The sequence below is a fragment of the Phoenix dactylifera genome, chromosome 3 (assembly GCF_009389715.1).
Source record: "Phoenix dactylifera cultivar Barhee BC4 chromosome 3, palm_55x_up_171113_PBpolish2nd_filt_p, whole genome shotgun sequence".
Taxonomy (NCBI): Eukaryota; Viridiplantae; Streptophyta; class Magnoliopsida; order Arecales; family Arecaceae; genus Phoenix; species Phoenix dactylifera.
The window spans coordinates 5006058-5029582 of NC_052394.1; the positions used below are offsets into that span (position 1 = coordinate 5006058).

Below are 23525 nucleotides of genomic sequence, written 5' to 3' on the forward strand. Positions count from 1 at the left end.
TGTTGTTTGTCTCATTTTATGCCAAACCACCATCCCGGCATTCTGATTCTCTCCGAGAAGCAATTACCAAATAACAGGCAATTGAACCCAGATTACGTGAAACAGAGAATGCTCAACTCCTAGAAGGTCAAATACTTGGTTTCGCAGCATAAATCAAATATATATTATTTATGTCTGTTCAGGAAAGAAGATTGAGTGTAGTCGGACCAGAGAATAACTTCAGAACCTTTAAACGTTTCACGTAGCATGTGCACATGCTCTGGCGCGCACAGAGATATATAGATAGATAGATAGATTGATAGATAGAACAGCCAACTCTTATTTTATTTGTTAGTGAAAAAATAGTAGTTCACACAAATATTTTGATCAAGGATCAAAAGCTCCCCATTTTCTTGGCTTAGGAAGCAGCATGATTGCCATCAGAATTACCAGATAAGCCCTCACAATTTTGAAGGGCTCAATATGATTGCCAGGTTAATGGTATTTATTTAACAGAGGCTTGGATAGAACTCAGACGACATCTTTAAGGAATCAATATCTTCAATAACTTTTCCAAACTTTTCTTGCATTTTGAGTTCCTCATTGAAATTGGTATTGCAACCCCACACATGAACAGCAAGTTGTCGACATTTGGATGATGGCAGCCTCAAGTACGTCTTGTACCAGTTGATGACATCACTCTTTTGAATTGTTTTCAGTTCCTCTGCTTCAACTTTCAACATGTCAAATAAATACCTGCAGTTCAGATAAATAAAATATTAAGTAAAGAAAATTTATCTCCACCTCCAAATCCAACCATGAAAAATTGAAGAAAATTTATATTTTGAGCTTTGACATACAACTAGTAAATGATACTGTTGGGGGAAAACCCAAGTCGCGCTGGTCCGGAGGCACTCGCCTAAGGAGCGCCAACCAGAGAGCGCCGACCAGAAGGCGCCCGACCCGGAAAGCGCCCGATCAGGGGGCCCCAACCTCGCAACACGGGAAAACCCAAGTAGCGCCCGACCAGAAAGGCGCCCGACCAGAAAAGTGCCCGACCAGAAAGCGTCCGACCAGGAGACGCCGACCAGAACGCGCCGACCTCGAGACGCTCGAGTCAAAGGCACCCCACTGAGCAACTGGCTCGGCTCGGCACCCGGCCAGGTGCCGAGCCCTAAAGATGCCTCGTCTAAATATTCGACCCCAGCCTAATCCCTTAGAGAGAATCTGACAACTAGATATCCAACTCCACCGTACTCTGCTACCATCGTCAAGCCATTAAGGCACGTGACCTCCGCAGGCCTCCGGCACACCCGATCATTAATGCGTGTGACCCCTGCGGGCCTCCAGTGCACTCAACCATTAAATGAACACGGCCCAAGATGATCTCCGGATCACTGGACCATCAAAGCTTATGGCTCTTCCTGATCATCGGTTCACTCAGCAATTAATGCACTTGCTATCTACGAACCCCAAGCCCACCACGGCCGGCGGTTGAACCACTCCAACAGGTCCGATCAACCATGACAATTCGCTGGCTCCGGTCTGATCCGGTCTCGTTCTCCACAACGCCATTAATGAGCATGATCGTGCCCAATTATCACGAAGAAGACAATTTTCTGTGTCACCTCCCAGGTAACATAATATCCTTCTATAAAAGGGAACCGGGGGGAAAGAAGGGACGAAAGAACAAACATTCTCCTCTTTTACCACACTCATATACTAGCCCCCTCTGACTTAAGCATCGGAGGGCCGGCGCCGGAGATTCCGGCCACCGGCTTCTTGCAGGACTCTCCAGGAGGACGCCACCAGCTGACGCGCCGCCGCCCACCGTTCCAGCAGCGGAGCTCCTCCCCTCTCAGCTCGCGGCCGCCCCCAGGTCCAATTTCCAGCAACAGATACAATATATACGTCATCATGGCCTTGATTATGAGACTCCGAGAACATCAGGCCAGCTATTCCCACCAGACTAATCCAACACACATATAGCCAAAGTAATGCTAACTTAGAGGAAGCGTTATTTGGAAATAGCAAACTTTGAGTTCTCTTGATCTCATAGTCAAGTTATGCTAACTTGGGTGAGATCTCATTGAGAACTTGGCAACAATAAACAGTCCCAAAGGGTTCCATTCCACAACGTAACTCACTAATTCCTGGGACTTTCTTAAGCAACTCAAACAGGTGCAGTCATATCTGACAACAATAGCCACAAGTGGCCACAGACTGCAGATCTGGGAATATATGGCAGTAGGGCATAAGGCCAAGAAAATTATAGAATTGGACTGAGCTGCCGGCTCACCGCTCATGTAACAGTTTGGCCAACAGTTACAAAAAAAAAAAAAAAAAAATCGAGCCAACTGGAATCTCGGCTGAGTCAACTCAACTCAGCAACTTTTCAAGCCGATTCAGTGGGAGACTCGGCTCGTGTAAAACTCAGGTTTCAGATCAGTCTTAACTCAGTTGACTCGCCGAATTACTAGAAACTCAGTCCAAGTCATTTTTCTCCATCATTTAACCATAGTCCATTTCAATACCATATTTTTAAGATTTTCACCTAAAGCAACTCATTACTGTATTTACCGTGAAAAATATGGGGCTTCTATTCCTCAACCACCCACCCCAACCCCATCATTCCCGTAATGCTACGAGAGGTTCTACTGGCCGCCCCTTCTTGCACTCAACACCAACATGCAAATAGTACTTGATTAGCATGTCATATAATCATTGGTCTCTACTTTTTATTTTAATTAATAAATTAACGCATCGATTGTATGTTAACAGTAAACTATAGATTTAGGGTTCTGCATCCAAGTATGTTTTTAAAAATCAGTATTCAGTAACAAACTTATAACAACACCAATAATAACAATATGTGTATATATTGTGTGTATTTATGTATATTCAATATTCAGTATAATATACGTATATATATTATAGTCTTGCTGTTCAAGACTCAGCCCAGTCTTTGAATCAACTTAACTTGGCTAACTTTCAAGCTGAGTTGAATTTTTGCATTTTTAAAATATGACTTTAGCCTATGGGCATGGCCGTAGCGTCTGATCTTGTAGATTTGCAACTGAAAAGTTATAGGTGATGGTAACTCAATCCTGTGATAAGCCATTGCACTCCCAAGGCCAGAAGTACCTTGGCTCTTTATTTTACCACAAAACTCCATCATATGTCTATGCAAATATGTTACTAATCTCGTGGCAGCCATATGTCTACTCCAATGTTTTCTGCTGCATGCCATGTTGTAGTAGCACACCTGCTCTTTTGCAAGTTCTTGAGCCTTGCAATAATTTTGGTCTTTCCGTCTACCATGTAGGTTTGCATTCATTGTCACTAACAGCCCCTCCAAATTCTTTCAGATAATCTCCAAAAGTGAATATATAAAACACTGCATTTTCCTTACCAGCCTTCTGTTTTGAAGCATTCATCTTTGGTCATAGTCCACTAATGAATCCATTGATAGAAAACTTTTAATTAACGTTACAAAGATGAAAAAGTTAGTTTTCTATTAATGGAATTACATCAAAGACCAAAATGAAAGTCAAAACCCTATCTTAACAGTACTGAATGTTAACTAATCAAATAAGCCAAGATTCAGCTCATCATTCAAGTAGAATGGCGTGAATGGCACAAGGAAAAGTTAGAGGTTTTAAATAACCTAAGTTGTATAAAGAAAACTCGAAGATAATTCCAGTAAGTTTTGACAGCATGCATACATGCATGTAGGAATCATTATTTTGATGCTTATATCAAAGACAAAAAAGAAATTGTAAAGGGGGAAGACAGGAAAAGATGCATGCTGTCCAACAAGCAAAATAATAGACCAGCCATCAGTTTGCAAGTGGATGTTATTTGTTAGGTTTGCTATGATTAGCTAAGATGTTTTAAGATACTTAAATTGATAATTCATTGTGATACCTTTATGCCAAAAGCATAATCACACTTCACTTAAGGTGTCAGTGTAACTATATACCTTATCTTAAAAGCATAATCACACTTCAGTGAAAGTATCCAGAACTTGAAATTGAGAGTCTGCTATTGGAAATCTTCGATGATGTCAGCATGACACGTTTTGGTGAACAAGACTTTTCAAAGTGAAGTGTCCAGACAGGATGTGCCATGTCCTGCTGTCTAAAAGTCCGGAGTGTCGCCACTTTCAAAAACCTTACAAATGGAGTATCTAAGTAACATAGCCAAATGAAAATGCATCTCCAAGTGCTGGATCCTTCTAGTATCTAAAAATATCCTTTAAGCGAATTGTGCCCAAGTGTCATACCAATACCCATGTCTAAGAGTCAGATGCAGATACTTTGAGGCAAAACCAAAGGTTATATTGCTTCAGACACCCCAAGATTTGTTTATAAGGAAACACAGCAAAATTGCACCAAATCCATGTTAGATTACCTCTAGTATAAGTATCATATACAATTTCTCAACTTCCATTGAATTTCCGATTTTCCATTTTCTTGATTTCTATACAGACATATGTACATACTATGCATGTGCATACACTTATTCTATGTTTTTCAATCATTAGCACTAAAATTTCACAAACTATCAAAAAAATTAGGTTCAAGTTTGGACTGAAACTGATACCGAAATCGGATCTCAAACCTCACACTACATGTTGGGATCATTATTATCTCAGTGCTAATTTATTGTCCCATAAATTGCATGCCATGGTAAAACAAATATGGGCAGAAAGAATAAAAAAAAAGTGCTTGTTTAGTACATGTTACAACTCTCGCCACCTTAATGTTAACCGCCACTTCTTATTTTCATCAGATTGGTGCCAATAAGGACCATCTATAGCTACATTACCTGCAATCATTATTTCTTAAGTTTATAATGTCCTCTACATTAATCACACATTAAACTACCATATGTTTTAAAAGACCAAAATACACACCTGGCAGATCTTAAATGTTTAACACCAAGAAAATCGCACATCCTTTCATTTCTTTTCTCTTTATACTAAAAAAACAATAACACCACATAACATGATCTTTTCACTAAACTAACACTGTCAATGATATGCTAGCACTTACCTGCAATAAGCATGTCTCATGTATGAATAACGAGCAGTCATGGATCACATGTATGAAAATATAAATAGCATTTTCATGTATCAAGATATTCTAATTGTTAAAGCCTAGTGAATTGATCACATCTTCATCCATAAATTTAGTTGCCAGTTGCGCAAGTTTAAAAGCATCACAGTGACAGTTTGCAAGAAACCAGATAAAGAAAAGAGAGGAATATCAGTACCTTTTCTCCACTATTTGACTCCAGTAGTGACCCGTTTCATAAGTAAGTGATGGGTCTTTTTCCAGTTTCTCTGCTATCAACCCATTTCTATGATTCTCAAAAGATTCATCATCAAGCTTATCCTATAAAATAAAAGAATTAGTTGAATTATAGATGCTACAATGACAGTTATGCAAAGAAAAACAAGCAAACTATGACAGATACTATTCTAAAGTTCCACTGAAATGCTCCACATTGATACATTAAAATCCAAAAGTTGCAGCATGCTTCCATAGAATAAAGTAATAAAGATTCAGCCAAAAGAGAATATGGCAATAAGTAGATCTATGATAAAAGGAAAAGGATGATGAAACTTTTTCAATATTTTATAGTAGTAAATGCAATATATAACATGCAGTTTTAATCAGAACAAAAAAAAACAATGCCAGATAAAGTAGATGGCAAAGAAAAATCATGATGATAAAAGGGAGGGTGTGAGGTGCAACGTGATTGCATACATATCAGAAACAATTGGCACTTGGCAGTAAAAAGGCTCCAAACACATATTAAGTGCCACAGAAATGATATGTTTCGATAAACATTCAAGAAGGCCACAATAAAGAAAGGGGTTTGTTCATGAAGGAAACAAGCCAAAAATGACCTAAATGGAAGTTGTGATGAAGAATTTAAAAATCCTGTGTCAATGGAGAATTAGGCCATAATATGAATGATTGAAAAAATCATATTTCAAAAAGAACTTTTTCAATAGCAGTAAAACATAATATATAGGATGCGATATCCTCATGTGCAAAGTCGGGAGAATACCAGAAACTCTTGGAGACCACTAATGAAGGTGTCTATTCTATCGTGCAAATATATTGGGCTATATTCGGACGATTGAACACGAAAGCAGAATCCTAAAACACGGTAAGTCATCCGTGGACCACAATGAACAACGTATCCAAGCTGCTCCTTTGTCCTGCATTCAGCATAGAAGGAACCATCCATTATAAATAAAATAGGAATAATCCTAGCTACACAGTATACCTTCTAGCAAATATCGCTCCAGACAGCACTACTTCAAAGTGGTGCAGATATGGAATAAGTTATAGTTCCATGTGTTAGCAGAATAGATCATAACCAAATGAGAGGAAAGCTTCTATCTACTTCACAGCTTATAGCACGATATTACCTTAGCTGATCAAAACAAGGCTCTTCAACAATATGGCTGAAAAGATCTGTAATGGCTCTCAGTTTGGTTGCTTCCATACCTACGTCTTGCTCGATTTGAAAATATAGCTGCCATTAAAAATTGAAATGGTTCAGAAAAACTGCATGAAAACAAAAAAGTCCTGCACACCGAACCATTTTTGCCATAAGTTTCGGAGACCATAGCTCAGCTTTCTCAACTTGAAGAGCAACAAGCCATCCATATCATGTGCCAGGACACAATTTGCAGGCAAGGTGGGTCCTCAAGCCATGTCAGATAGGACCCCGTGTACTTCAATTCCCAACTTACCATATGCAGTGACATGGCTTGAGGCCCAAACCTTTCAGCTAATCTGTGTCAGACATCATCACAAATGGCTGGCACCTGGCCACTTGATCAATAGTACGTAAAACAGGAAAATGCATGAGTTAACTAATAAAAGTATACATAATCTGCAAGGATTATAGCTTGCAAATGAAAGAAAATTGATTACCTCAACCACAGAATTCACTTCAAGATCATTCTTCACACGGACACTTCTAATAAGGCTTGCACCGGAAGGAAGGCAGAGAACACGTTCTTGATGCCTAAACTCAGCTGGTAGAGGTTCTCTAGAAAATATATTTGTAAATATATTTGATATGTTGATTGCCTCCTCCTCTAATAGATTCCCATGGCAGAGGCCCTCTATATGCAACTGCAAGTTTGAAGCCACAAAAGTGCATATTTATTTCAATGTTCAAACAAGGGACTGCTAACAAAAAAAAAACATCTTCTCTTTTCTTTTCAGGGATATCCAAAAGCGTTAAGCTGGAGGGTTACTATGAAAATGGAGGATAAAAACTGAAGCAGTAGATAATATAGGGTCAAGGATCTGAAGCAGTAGATAATATAGAGCCAAGGATCTAAGTGGTGGTGTATACCCATGTGTACCAGTTTGTACCAGATCATGCCTACTGGTACACCCCTTGTACCAGTATTGTATCGGAGCATATTATTTCACCTCAATTTTTTCTATGCTAGTGCCAACAGATTCACCATGCATCAATATGGAACAATATCTTCCAACATAAGGTATCGATACAGGTATCTGTAGCGATACTTCAAAACCTTGATATTGTCCTAGCTGATCAAAACAAACAAAATCTTTCAGTTACCTGAGTTAGAAGATTTGGAAGAAAGGCCTCTAAATCAGAAAGAGATAAGTTGACAAGACAGGACAGCTTGTCATCCACATCCCAAAAGCTTTCACGCAATACTTGTAACCTCAAGTAGGAAGAATGACTCAAAGGTTTCATATTGGTGTTTCTGAATGCTCTCTCCATATCTTCTTTGATAACCTGGTCAAAGTTCCAAAACACAAAGAACTCATAATTAAGCAAGACGCATCACATGAGAAATCAGCACTGCATATTCTCCAAAATAAAACAAAAAAAAGGGAAAAAGTAGAACAGTACACTTTAGACTAGCTGGAAGCTACACAAAGAATGTAGATTAATATATGGGCTATTTTCAATTCAATAAAAACCCAATTAAAGAAGTACAGAAAACAGTGGAATTATCAACTCTTGATTTTGTGCTTACATGAATACTGGTGTTGTATACTACAGTTAATATGAGCAATAATTTCAGATGTATTGACCTTATTATGTAATATGTCGTCATTTTCAATATCGTGTGTTTCTAACAAGATGCTAGAATGCTAGAGAAACTGCTCAAGCTACAAGGTGGGACATCTTCATCTAGCACCTCATATGGTAAATAGCATGACAGTGGAAGAGAATGACACCTGAATCATAAATCCTATGTAATGAAGTGAAAAAAATTGTTTAGAAAAACTGCATAATTAGAAAGTTAATTATGGCTACAAAATTGAAAGCATGTGGGAAAAGGAAATTCTTGAAGGGGAGAAAGACAAACTGGGCATGTCGCTTATATAAGGATAACTAAAGAAATAATAAGAGGAATAATCAAATTTCTATAGGTCTGATTCGATTGGAAAGAAGGAAGAATTCTCTCAACCTGCTTAACTCGAACCTCTCAAAACGATCTAGAAAAAAGTAGAAAATATAGTGAAAGTTCTAGGTCCCCTTTTCTTTCATTGATGAATTATAAACTGAGATCTATAGCCTCTACTTATGCTACTAAGGTTCGCACTTGCACAATTCGGGTCAGATTTCTCTTCTAGTTCAAACAAAACTCAGCTTTCTCAAAATAGACATGACTAGAGTGCATCCTAGCCTCTCTCTCTATATATACACATAGAAAGATAGATATATGTTTGTATGTATTTGTATATATGTATATATTTTACACACATATACATATATTACATATATGTTCGTATACACACACATTTAGATGTATGTGTATATGTATATTCATCAATGTATCCCAGCCATATAGCGACATACTTTTTAAAGTCTTGTCATATCTATATCGTGTCATATCCCGATCAGGTATCTGAATCTATGCTTTATAACTTGTGGCAAAAACATGGGAGATGCATCATATATCAAGTCTATCCTTTCTCGCGTGGAATGCTTGCCCTTGTAAACCAGCTCCATAAATCTAACCTTATTTAATATAATTGCGCAGCTTTAGCAAAACATAATTGACACAAACAGCTAATATCAACACAGGTAAACTAAAATGGGAAAAACAAGCAGAATAAACATATAAAAGTCAACACGGATTTCTTTATCCATCTATAGAGATTAAATAACTTTTAATTTATGAACTTTTGAATGCTATTGTCATCTAAATACCTTAAATCGCTCGACATTTGGAGAGAAGGATCTGGATAATGTCAATATTTTTGACAATAAAAGAGATAATTTGTCATTGAAACCATACAGCTTTAACTCTAGCTTGTCACCAACAATAGATAACGATGTCTCCAGCTTGGCAACACCAGCCTACATATAAAATAAAAGGTATAAACTAAAATCAGAATAAGCAATAATCTATAAATGCTCGAACATTAGTATCAAATATGGACTATATTAAGAAATTCTGAGAATCTGAAAGGTAAATCTGGCATCCAAATGCAATAACTTTTTGACAGTGTTAAAAGAAATTAAAGTTTCAAAGAATTATGATTAGCTTGCACATATACAATTATTCTTAATATCATTGTTATGCTATTTTACATGGACTTTAGATTCTTGTGTTAGGTACGCCTGCATATCCAAGCATCGGATCCTTTCAATATAGAATTTCTTATTACAGCATTGTGTCTGAGAGCCATAGGAATGTCCATATTTAAGGGCTGGTTGGGGGTACTTCAGGCTATACAGGAGGGTATAGGTAACAAAGATGTTGTGTTTTATACACGAGGGATGATGGCATCTTATAAGTGTACAATTTGGATATTCGCCATTTAAAACAAGTAATGCATCCAACTCATCTTTTCTCCTTGAATACACGGCATCAGTTCACCTACCAAGCATCGAGCTATTCTTTTGGAATGTTCTTGCCTTGTCAATGGTCAACTGAAGCATCACAATCGATCTTAAGTATCCACCAAACATATAACCCAACTTGAATACAATTTTTGAGTGATAATTCATGCTTTACCAGAGATGTACCATCCGATTAGATGAAAACATGTTTAAGCCTCTACAAGCACTGCACCTATCTTCTTGAATAGAAACTTGAAGCAGTGTCATTCTTGAACAAGACAATTAAGGAATCACATTAATCAAGAGTCACATTAACAAATATTTCAAGTTGTCATGCCCTGCTTAGAAAGGAACTTAACCAAGAAACAGTTTAGATTGTAAGCTTAGATAAAGAAATTATAACCATCTATAAGGAGAAAAACCAAGATGGCAAAATATCAAAATTTTCAAATAAAACCTTGAATTAAGTAAATTTTGATCAGAAAAAATTACTGACTTCTAGAATCTGGCTTCTAGAATTACATTCTAAAGTAAATTTAATGTTTAACACCACTAACAACTGTATTATGTCAAGTGGTACATAAAAAATGTCCAGTAATACTAACACAAACCAACAGATTCACATTATGACTTCTAGAATCTGCTTGCTATTGAACATGTAAGTAGAATTCAAATGGAAACTTAATCTTAAACCTAGCCAAACTCTTAGTAACAAACTTTTTTAAACCATTAAGTTGCATCAATCAACCTATCTCAGACGATAAAGAGGGATAAAAAGTAGACACCATCCTGCTGTCTATTTGACGACATGATAGCTAAAAGGAAGACTATCTTCTTGAAATACAATTTAAAGTTTCACTTTATTACAGAGTCAGGTTTGCAGAAGATTATGAGTTGCATCAGTTGGATAGTGGTGTTTCACCATAAGAAAGCCTGGTTTCACACAAAGTGTTTTCTTACAGATATAAAGCTATTTTTCTGATCTCACTTCTCTACACTGCAGTAAAAGGCCCTGCTGGCAATAGTCAATGTCAAGTTATCCTATAAGAAATATATGCCATCAACTCGCATAAAACATTTCTAATACATGAAAACTATCTAAATGAATGAAGAGACCATAATATCTCTATTTTGTATAATATCGATTAATTAATAAAATTGTGCAATGCTAACAATTCCAATAGCCTGGCCTCATCAAGTCACCCTCAGAAGAAAATGAAATATTTTTAAAAAAAAAACTCATGCAAATCCTCTTATAGCCTCCAATTTGGCGCTGCTAGTGAATCCAAAAAATAGAATTTCAAGAAACCTCAACCAATACCAATCAGAACTCCTCAAAGCAAACCTAACGAAACCCAACAAGGACCTGATATATTAAGTCCTACTCAGATCCAAACTAACAACTATGAGGTCAAATTAACCAAAATATGTGGTCCTGCATTAGTATGTCTTTAATATATGCAGGGTATAAATCATTTAAAGGTATAAGTGGGTATCACTTGCTTCAATAACTGTAATATGCAACTAAAAGGAAATAAAATCAATATGAAATCAAATCAACATCATTACAATTTGGCAAAATAGTTACCTTCAGGTACAACGCAAACTCTAGGATAATTTAAAATAACATGAACGGATAAAAAATATGTTGATTGATGATGTTACCTGATACAAAATCTCGTTCAACTCATCCTTAAGAAGATTTACAAACAGCTCTGTCAAAACACAATTCTTCACACTATTGTATCCATCCTTCACAGTAATCAAGAAGTATGTGTTTGCTCGAGGAACGTTAAATGTCAAGTCAATCTTGTACCAAAGCTTCATCAATGGATGGTTCACAACGCATTTTGGATGGTTAGTATCTAATAGACATTTTGATATGTTAGCACTGCAGAGAGAAAAGACATGAGGAATGAACTCATTCTTCAAAGGCAAATGAAGATGTTGATTTATTTCAGGAGGATTGCTCCAAAGTTTGAGCAATGACGGTGAAATGTCCTCTTCAATGTACCGGGACCCAAACCATGGTTCATATTGAATGGCTGCAATTGACAAAAACAGTATTCAACATCAGGTTATATATGCTTTCATATTTTAATGGTTTCACAATGATACTTTCATCTCTCCCCGTCTGTAATTAAGACAAGTCAGCTAACACAGATATAGTAGTTCAGCATGATGTCATGATTTTATTATGCTATATTGCCTCAGGATATCTAAACATTCAAGCAATATTTGGAATCTTGTATATCTTTCAAAATTTAATCAAGTGGACAAGGAAATGGAAAATACTTCCAACAGATGAAAGTAGCAACAGTAGCAGCAAGTGTAGAACAAGTGCAGATGATTGTCTATCTATTTTTGAAATAAAAAAAAAGATAACTCAAGCAATATTTATATGCATTAATTTTAGCAGAATAGCACCATTAATAAGACAAGTCAGAACGACGTATCAATTTTTTTTTTTCAACATTGAAAGATCTGACAAGAATGCCAATTTCAGATAATTTTCTTCACCATGCATATGACTTGAATTTCCAGGGCTTACAATGCTTGACATGAATGAAAAATAATGGCAATTTTAACAAATTATTTTGGTAAAATATATAGCATCATCTCTAACCAAGTTCTCCCAGAAGATGCATGTGTATAACAGAAATCACAGATTAATGGGCAGCTTCACTGGGTTTCACTACATAACTGTTTGAGAGAATTTATTTTTTTTCATCCTGTGCCTTGATCCACCAGTTATTCAGCAAATCCTTACAACAATACGAAATCTAGCCTTTAATGCTCAAGTCAAAACTGTAAAATGTTCAATAATCCTAAACTACTGTTCCCACAATCTCAACGCATAATCTATCTATGTAATGCATAATTTATTTGCATCAAAATATAAAACCCTAAATTCCCAACAGTTGAGAATCAGATTTGAAGTGAATACAAGAATTTAACAGGGGACTAAGCCACCAGATGTGCCAGAGTCATATCATAAAGTCACCAGAATAAGGGGTTCATATAAAGCACCTACTACTCTATGATATAAAATCTATATTCAAAGATCAAAAATAAAATGTATTTGCAGTGATGCATTTACTAAATCATAATTTATGCTTTCATTAATAGTTCAAATTAACCACCTAGACTGTTACATCATTTTTGTGTATAATCATAAGGTTCTATTAGTTTCTGGTCAACAAGACTCCAATGTATAAATAAATCATGAACTGAACATGTGTGTTAGAAGACATTCCAAAGCCTCATATAGCCTCGCTTATATATGCCTGAAGTGCACGAACTATAACAATGTGATGTCAACACTACTGGTCCCAAATATCTTTGAGGCAACAAAAAGCACTTCTTGTGCTAAGACCTTGTTCTCATGTAAACATGAGGTTACAAGATGCACAAAATATGACTCCACATAAATATCAAGAGACAATCTTTTTATCTCTAGGCATTTTCTGTAAAATTGATCATGCAACAGTATGGATGTTGATTTTGAAAGGTCCATCACTGATTATCACTAGGAAACATTTGAGGCCAAATGCTCTCAAAAGCATTCTAGCTTAATTTTCTCTCTCTCTCTCTTTCTCTCTCTCTCTCTCTCTGTGTGTGTGTGTGTGTGTGTGTGTGTATGTAGAGAGAGAGCTAGAAGTTCATAATTCCAGTCCATATACACATAAGATGTTCCATAATAACTAGTGAAACCAATACATACAAAATTTCTACTAGGCTAACATAGCATCCCATGTCAAGCAGCTGAAGGATCAGTACAGGTGAAAATTACCTTCTGAATGCTTATCAAAAGATTTACTCAGTATGTCAATCCTCATGTTTTCTGGGGTGAAAAAGCTCAAAACATGTTCTACCAATTCTGGATCCCACAGTTCAAAAGCATATTCTCCATAAATTATGTGCTCTTCTGAATACAGCAGCAAATTCTCTGCAGCAAAAACTTCACTTAGTGATAGAGAGAGGGGGAGAGTGATGATCAGTAAGGTCAGTGACAGATGTATGTGACAGACATATGAGACAGAACCAAGAACTACCTAATGTTAGGTACCAAACTATATGTTACTACCTATGATGTTAACGTTCTATAGGCAAACCATCCTAACAATGAAAATTCAGAGATCGAGGACAATATACACAAGGGAAAAGAAGAATTTAGAGCTACCGAACCATTTTTCCAGCATATCAACATATCATGGCTTGTCAGCACTAAATTTAAACTGGATCTGTCTAACAGCTCCTAACTTTACTGGTTATCACTAAATTGAGTTCGTTTATGATGAATTTTATCAGAGGAATAGAAGACAAAATGAAAGCAAAACCTGCGAGTTCTGCTGCATAATCATCCTGAGGTTGCTCCTCAGCAAATCTGAACTCCATATTTCCGATATCTTGGAGTTCCTTAAACATCCATTCTTGTGGAGTAGATTGACGCAATAACTTAATGTATTGATATACAAACCCAATAACCTCATAAAGCTGCCAAAAATTGCATTATATTAGAAAAAGTCTTGGCCAATATAAACAATGCAAATAAATATAAATTAGTTTGAAAGGCAATTCAAAATGAATATCAAAGAGGGCACAACAATTCAAATGTACAAACTACAAGCATGTATGTTGATCAACCAAACTAAGCATCTGTTTGGTTGCAAGGAAATTTGTGGAAAAGAAAAAACACCAAGAAATTTTTCCTTGGACAAAAGCCTTTCAGTTGTTTGGTTTGCTGGAAATTTCAGCATCTTAAAAGAAGGGGGACGAGCGAGAGAGAAATTTGCTTCCAATCCATAGACAAGTTGAACTATATATATTTTTTCAATAATCTCAATAGAGAACAAAACATAGAACTTCTCAACCCAAGAATTGCAAAGCCATCCTGAACCGGGCTATTCAAGACATACCGAATTAAACATGCTAGTAACCGGGATGGTTCGACTAGTCGATCTAGTTTGGCCAGTCGATCCAGTTTGAGGAGGATTGTTATAGAAATCCTCTCCTCACTCCTCTCTCTGGACCCTCTCCCCTCTCTCTCAATCCTACTCTTCCTCTCTCCTTCCTGCACTCTCCCTCTTTCCCGATCTTCCTCTCCCCTCTCCCGATACTCCTTGACTCTTTTTCCATGATGATGCCGATAACAACGATGCTGATGCTTCGAGTTCCCGACAACGACGCCGCAACTAAGATTAGGGTTCCACCATCAACAAAGGGATGATTTCTGAATTTATCAAGAACACAAACCTTACTAGTGTTTGCCAGAAAAGTCAAATTTGATTTCTGAACTAATAAAATTTCCCATATTACTTAAGGTGCTAAAATGCCACAAGGAGTCTATAGAGCACAGAGTTTTTCATTCAATAATTAGAAGTTATCTTGATAGATGGAGAAGAGAACAAAAAAGCACAAACGGCATCTTGTAAATTGCATAACAATTGCAGGTAGTAGATTAGACACTTACAGGAGTGCCAAGCTAGCATCTATTATTAAAATTTACAAATAAAAGTGTTGAAATTTCGAAGTTTGGTCATCATCGGGGATGCTCTCTTCATGGAACGTATATGTTATTCCTCATTTGTGAGTTAATGCTACTTATAGTAGAAAAGATATTGGTTTTACTGAATAAAAAGGGTGGCCCAATGCACGAGGCTCTTGTGGGTTTGGAAAAATCAGATGTATGCAGCCTTACCCTCGGTTGCCGAAAGACTATTTCTTGCTCCGAACTAGTGATCTCTAGGTTACAATAGAGCAGCAACCTTACCATTATGCGAAGATCAGCCTCTTACCAAATATATTAAACATTTTATATCTGGTTACAAGATAAAGTACAACTTATGTTTATCCCAAAATAGATTGAATCATTGAAATGTCCAACAAGGCAAAAGATAAAAATATTGCACTTGATGGAAAACTATATCCAATGATTGTACATACCATTTCTAATCCTGAATCAGTAAGGTGGATAGACATGATAAAAATGTAAGCAATTGAAGAACGGCGCATCCCTTCATCACCGACTCCAGAAGATAATGAAGTGGCCCATCCTTTAGCTTTCAAGAAATAAAGCAAGCTTCCTCTACCTTCTGAAAAATAATATATTTTTTGATCAGTTTATGTACCTTTAAGCACAGCAAAATTCAACTATCAAGCTTGCATAGGCCAGAAAAGTACTTATTAAGTCCAGAATCAAAAAAGGATTATGATGATGATGATGATGATGATGATGAAGGGGGTATTATTTTATGTAAATTAAAGTTCTACATTAGTTTGTAAATTACACAATAAATCTAGGATAAATAACATAAGTGCTTTACACAACAACATTCTGGTTATCACAAGCTACAAAAGCCATCATTATAACTTATAACATACTGTTGGAGACTGCCAGAGAGGACATCCTCAATATCCAGATACAATAGGCTATACACTGAACTAACGCCTCCTGAAAATCAAAAAGACCTTATAGAAAGTAAAAACTATTTTAGAACAGTAATCTGAAATACAATTTATCATATAGGATAGCCTCAAATTCATCATAGTGAACACTAATTTATAACAAGATTAACTTGTTACGTATCTCATACTTAAAAATGGAAAACCTCTTTCTAATACTCTTATTGGTTATCAATTATATCCAAAGTCTACAGTCTAAACCACTATAAACGTCTCTAAATCTAACGTTACTATTTTTATTCCAAATTTCTGTCCTCTCTTACCAAGTTGTCCTTGTCTAACCTAATTAAACAAGAGGTCCTTTCCATAACTCAACTAAGCCTTAATCCTAAAAAACTAGTTGGGGTTGGCCACATGGATCTTTTTCCTCCATTCCACTCTGTGTTTATATGATGTGACTACAGTTATACACTTGCCATCAAACAACTGCAACCCTCCTCCTTTATCTGGGCTTAGGACCGGCTATATACACAATTGAATCACAAATTTTCCTTTCCAAATATCACAAAGCACATAAGCCTGTAATGGCTTTCTTAAAAATTCTTTGAGCAAGAAAAAATTATATATACCTTCAAACATCATTCTGTCTTTCACTACATAGTGCAGATAACAATCATATCTTACTTGTTTGATCATTAGCATGCACCTTTTATATTAAAAATTTAATCTTTACAGCAAAGCAGCATGTCAGCTATTTCTAAAAACAATTAATGCATGACAAAATAGCACCACAGGGCTATTCAAACCAACAAGCACAATAACCTACTAATTTCTATTAAAAAGAGGAACATATAGCCTGTGATAACGAAATTATATCTGTTCCTTCTTTGCCAGCAACGGTCCCCCAATTGGGGGAAAAACACTAAAGCAGTATAAAAGTAGATGATTGGGGAACTTATCTCTTCCTCCTGAAAAAATTCAAGCTGTAGTATATGTTCAAGTGAATGGAAAGGGAGATTAAAGTCACAGTCACAGCAATTTATTCTAAAGGAACAATGCCGAATCTACAACATTGCCCAGCAAGTATTGTTAATTTTAAGCATTAAGCATAGTAATTCTATTACATTCACTGAACAATTTAAAACTATAGTTACTTGATATGAAGCAAGAGTAACTTAAAATCAACGTATCTGTAATCCTATCACATTCATTGCCAAGCATAAAAGTATCATAAGAACATGAAAATATCATACCGTGGCCCATGAGATGTGCTAAGTAATCTTCTGGTTTCTTCAAATATTCTTTATGAAGACAAGGCAATTTCCACGTCAATTCCAACATATGAACATCTTTAACTGCCTCTAACCTGTAAATTTTACCCTCTTTCCAGATAGGAATATCAATCTTAGTGCTCATCTTTAAAGGATGCCCTGTTTTGACATTACTAAAGAGCTCCACTACCCAACCTTCTAGGACGTCGAGGGGCTCTGCAATAATGATGACAGAAATGTGATGTAAAACAGTTGATAATATTACTAGATTTTCATCCAGAAGCAATAGTTATTGGTTCTACCAAATTCAAAAATTTGATTAATAAATGTAGCAGGAGCATGGAAATATATATTGCAACCTCACCTCCCCCAATCACAACTAGCTTCGTCATTCCCCCATGATAATTTTCTCTATACATCTGCAAGATCTCTTCTCTCAACTTGATACCATGTTCCATAGCATCAATCAAGCTTTTTTTATTTCCTGCAGATGAGGTAGTGTCAAATCCTGTGAGTTGGAACGAGTTGGAACAAAAATAAACTGCACGAAATGGGCAATCTGGCAAGCATACCCCAAAAGAATCTGTTAAAAGGATGACCAGGAACAGATGTATGACAATGAAGCTGAAGAAGACGACAGCTATCACTTTGCAATACTTGATTAAATTCTATATCAGAATCATTTTCACCAAATTACAAAATAAATCAGCTCAGAATAGAAAGCATAATAAAGCTAAAAATGAAGGTTCACAAACTTAATCAAATTTAGCTACCTGAATCAACAGCCAAGACCTCACGTTCCATGGCTTCAGCCTTAACTAATGGTGATATAAAGAATTGAGAAAATCTGCCAAAACAAAATTAGGCAACAAAACATGCCCATATACACTTGTAAGCTGACTTTATGATTTGCATGATCAGCTTAAAGATTTTATAGATGGAAGAATGATAACAGAAACATACTAGAGTACTACATCATCAAATGAACATAAATAAAAAAAAGACATAAAAGTGTCCCATCTTTAATAAATGTTTGATACATATATAAGTCATTACCTTTTTAAGGCTCCCTTCAGGTACTCCCGATTGACTTCAAAGTGATAGCAGGTGTACTCGGTTTCAGTGTAAGCATTTGATGAACCACCATGCTTGGACAAGTAACTATCATACTAGAAAACAGAAGTTTAAAAATGCGATATAAATGGCTTCTGAGCCACCGTGATAGCTACAAATTGTAATTTATACAGAAACTGCATTTATGTAAGAAGAATCATGGGTCTGAATCAATCTTACTCCAATCATAACTCCAGATGAGCTAAAGCATTTTAATGTTAAATTTCCAACTAACTAGGAAGTTGTTCAATAGCTTCATATGTTTTTCTTTCCTTTTCTACAATATTAAATTATTATACTTGAAAGTAATTACCTCTCCAAGCTTTTGTTCCATTGCAGATTGCAAAGAAATTATACTGAAATATGTCTCCTACAAACCGTTCATTTTAAAGATTTAATCTTACAACCAAAAAGTTGTGAGTATCTTGGGAGCAAAGGGATGCCAAGGTACTCCCATGATAAATGGAAAAAGAACCAAAGAGAATGTACAAATATGCCAGCTAGAAAAGATAGGTTAATTTGACTTGCTTAGACCATTATCATAGACATATAAGATTAAAAAAGATGGTCCCATTTTGTTGATTAGTTTAGGCATGTATGGTTAAAGTTATTAACCCCTTATTTACCCCACAAGCATGCTTCAATTGCTTCCCATGTCTCGAAAAAGCAACCTTCCACTCCCAATGTGTAGTGTATACTGCCTAAATTAATGTCACAGTTAAGGCCATGCTTCGAAATGGAGATCAGTATGTAACAGTTAAACTATCTGTCCCACTACATCATAATTTTGAATATACCATTCTATCAATTTAGCCTTCAGAAGAGCTTTATTAAGCACCTGTACACCAATAAGGTCAGATGCAAAACAAACATTTCACTTAATGTTTTCTCAAAATCTGAGCTTCCGATATTTTTTATTCTCCCATTTGATTTCCATTGACATGGTTGGTTGGTACCAAGGTTTTAAGTACCAGTTTGGGTACTCGTACCGGCACCTAATGATTACAAGCCATGACAACTGTCTATATGGCAGGAACCTTGGCATCTACACTCAATACAAGATCAGAGAGCAGTGATACAGGAATAGTACCCATTATAAGAAAATTGACTCCTCAAAAATTTCACTCAATTAATTAACCTGGCTAAGAGATTTTCAAATTCAAATCAAGACAGCAAGCTCATCCAAAGTTAAGATAATAATAGATATAAGATCATACAAACCTCATTTTCATCTGGAAATTCAGAACTCCCCATAAAAAGCATGTGCTCTGTACAACATGAGCTTCAATTAATATCAACTACAGTAAATAGCAATTTTAAGTGATATTCAACAAGCAGTTTCACAACCCTTAAAATCCATTATCGCAACAGACTATTTATCATTTTATCAACCACATGCTAATTAATAAAAATTACAGCACATGTAGTATACGGAAAAAGGGCATAAGGAGATGCTTGCCATGATTAGGAAAAAGACCATTAAAACAATGGAGGGGCATGAGAATGGCATAAAGAAAACTACTTCTAGGTTACATGGAAGATTGTGCACTTTTCCCCCTCCTTTCGTGTTTTTTATGCACTTTTCCCCTCCAAGAGTGTATTTGTGACATTGCATATCAACACCAAAGGCCAAAAAATAATGACCGAAACATTAATGGAAGATGATATAATGGCAAGGTAAAGCAACTCAAATGGATAAGAGAAAGTTAATTTTACAGAAAAAGATCATAGTACAGCCAAATGCTAAAACCTTAATGCATAAACAGGTAAATAATTTAGCACAATGTTTACATGCTATATTAGAACCCCAAGAAAACATAAGCCAGGGCAAAGGAGGAGTGCTCAGACCTAAAAAATGTGCAAGTCCCTGTGCCTTAGAAGGATCAGAGAAGCTGCCCATTCCTACACACATTGCTGCAGCAGCCTGAAAAGAACAGTATTTCAAAGGATAACTTGACAAACCAAGATACTAAAATTATACCGAGATACAGAACAAAAAATTAAAAGAATTGAACCTGAAATTCAATATATGTAAAAAATTTAGACCAAGATTTAAAAATTATAGTGCAACATGCCATTTCACAAATCTGAAGGATTTATGGAAATAGAATCATACGGCAATAAGTAAATTCCATAAGAAGTATCTAATTCACTTTTTTCTATAGTCAAGAGTGAAACAAAAACCCGTCAGTTGGATTATCTCAATCTAATTCAAGATTTAGTAAATGACTGGTGTTAACTATTAATAAATCCAACCATGGCATTTCATGTCTCCAAGTGAGGCACCTTAGTCAAAATCTTGAATCTATTAAAATTTTTAAATCTTTTTTAAGTTGTCGTGTAGTATGAGTGAGCCACAAGCCGTTTTTTAAGATTCCAAGACTTGCTAAACATTTCACGGACCACTGGGTTAAAGTCCAAACACTTCTTCTGTTTTAACTATTTAAAATAACAAAGTCATTATTGAATCTAAATGTCTCAATTTTTTCTAATTACCCTCCTCCTTTTATCTTACGTGTCTCATATTATTGCTAATCACCCTATTCTGGAGTTTTTATCATTGGCAACTTTTCAACTTACACCCTATGAAATTAATAAATTAGAGTTCTTCTACAGCATTATCATCCTCCATCTGAAAATGTGACAGGGAATGAGTTTCCTGAGCATCGATAAGCAGTTATCCATTGAATACTATCTGTGATGTAAAAGAAAACCATATATTAGAGTTCTTAAGAGATCAGGCAGGCAAAACCATAGACGCACTGCTTATATTTCAAGACTGCGGAAGAACAATATTGTTCTGATGAGAATTTTGATCAGCTGAAGCCTGCTGAATTTCTTTGTTTCTCAAAGAGTTCCAATATTCAAAAAAGTTACAGAATGATTTCCACTTGAGTGGCTTCATATTTAATTCCTATTCATCACGAAAGCATTGTTTCTACAAAATAAAATAGCAACGCAGAGAGATTGATAACATGGGTTGTTATTGTATGCGATGACCCTTGAACCAATGCTTAATGTCTATCAGTACTGATCCAGCCCCCCCACCCCCCAATCCCCTCCACCAACACACGTAGACACAAGAAGGGGGCAAAAACAATGTGCCCTAAAATAACTTGGGTTTTGTCCAATAGCAAATATGAAGAGATTTGACGCTTATCAAGCCAAAGCTTCAATTTTTAATCAATGTCTGCAAGGTAAACTTGAATGTCATTATCTTCTCAATCAGCACTTCCTTTACCATCAGTACAAAAGATGTTCAAGAAATCAAACAACATGATTCCATAGGTTAAATGCTCATAGAAATAACCTTAATAGATTTGATATTATCAAGCAGGTCATTCCTAAAGACCACATACCCAACAACAAGAAATCCAAGTCCTTCCAAGAAACAATCAAGAATCCAAAGAAAATGTTACTCAAATCCCATTAAAAAGATACTTTTTACAGCTAGTTCATCTACGATATAGAAAACCAGAACACATGTGATACTATCAACTGGTTCATACCAAGAAGCCGCTGCATAAAGGTTCAACCTCTTACTGAAAACAATCAAGAAATCTAAAGAAAGATAATCAAGTTAATTAACGATTACTTCTTTAGAGTAATTTCTATCATGCTTTACAAGTCAAGAATGCAACATCAAGAAACCGCTTTGAACATCAAAGAAGCACTAAAAGCAAACAAGAAGTCTCTTTTTACACCGCGTGCCACTGTTGTATACCAAGAAAACCCCAAAAAAAATACCTTTTTAGTCGGAGCAGTCCCTTTCTTCCCCTTCTGCTCGCTCTCATCTCCATCTTCCTCTCCTTCTTCCCCGTCCTCCTCTTCCTCTTCACCCTCGGACTCGTACTCCTCTTGATCGAAGTCATCCTCGCCGTCTTCTTCGAGATCCCTGTCGTCATCTCCCTCCCTCACGTCAGCACCAACCGCTCGGCCTTCAGATTCTTCTTGAGGCGCGAACCCATCGGGGTAAATCTCAGGATCATGCACCAAGAGAGCCGTGAGGCCATTGGAGAGATGAATGATTCGATACGACCTGCGGTCGGTCGGGGATTTGATGATCGCACTCTCCGAAACCCGATGCCCCATTGTCTCCGCCCTCTCCCCTCTGTTTCCAAGCGAGAGAACGGAGTGTAACAAAGCCGGGGGCCCGTCGCGAGCTACAGAGAAAGAGAGTCGCTCCCCTCCCCCGGATGCTCCGATGGAATGGATAGGTTCTTTGAGAACGCTTTGACCTAATGACTACTCGCAGGTTTTACCGACGGCGATCGAGAAGAGTGGAATTTATAGGAAATTCCTACACCAATTAAAAGACCCCCAGAGACACCTATGGAGCTGAGCTGGATCTCGGCATTTTTCAGTGGCTGGGGTGCCCTTTAAAGTGTCGTCATGGGTGGACATAGTTTTCCTGGGTGCGTGTGTCTGGAATATATGCGGGATTCCGCATGGTACTCGCTGATCGGCAGAAGAGACAAGGTAACGGTACATAGATTCCATACGAAAACGGTCTATGCGGACGGAAGGCCAAGCACCTTTTTTCAAATTTTAAGTTGATGCAGGCGATGTACAAAATTATATCCTCTTACTATGTATATATTTCTTTTGAATCTCGTACATTTTGTTATTTTTCTTCAAAACCTTTCTTTTTCCAACCTGTCGATAGTTTTACCCATGATTACAAGTATCGAAACTATGGAAAAGATTTTGTCTTATGCACAATCAAGTAGCATAATTCTGTGAATTAGTTTTCAATTATAGAATCAATCAACATTGGGACCATGGAATGCCGTACCAGCCCGTACCGGTCGGTACGGGCCGGTACGTACCGGTCCGGTCCTAGACCGGTACCGGAACCACAAGAAAACTGGTATCTTCGGTTTTCTT

General features: G+C 36.6%; 1 protein-coding gene across 3 annotated transcripts; it reads right to left on the reverse strand.

Moving 5' to 3' along the window:
• Positions 1 to 295: 295 nt before the first annotated feature.
• Positions 296 to 22988, reverse strand: LOC103702128 (nardilysin-like). Of its 3 annotated transcripts, none has more exons than XM_017841594.3 (19): positions 22386 to 22988; positions 20487 to 20562; positions 19860 to 19906; positions 18582 to 18694; positions 18299 to 18372; positions 18098 to 18193; positions 17890 to 18009; positions 17508 to 17741; positions 15796 to 15941; positions 14190 to 14346; positions 13643 to 13798; positions 11515 to 11894; positions 9214 to 9363; positions 7603 to 7785; positions 6939 to 7142; positions 6428 to 6534; positions 6061 to 6214; positions 5257 to 5378; positions 296 to 735 (listed from the first exon to the last, which is right to left on the reverse strand). In XM_017841594.3, the coding sequence occupies exons 1-19, from the start codon at positions 22728 to 22730 to the stop codon at positions 489 to 491; spliced, it is 3111 nt and encodes a 1036-aa protein (XP_017697083.2). In that variant the 5' UTR covers positions 22731 to 22988; the 3' UTR covers positions 296 to 488. The 3 variants fall into 3 exon arrangements, with proteins under 3 accessions (XP_017697083.2, XP_008782651.2, XP_038980284.1); XM_008784429.4 differs by having other exon boundaries at positions 15796 to 15944; positions 22386 to 22985; XM_039124356.1 differs by lacking the exon at positions 22386 to 22988 and having other exon boundaries at positions 15796 to 15944; positions 18582 to 18686.
• Between the last annotated feature and the right edge of the window lie 537 nt (positions 22989 to 23525).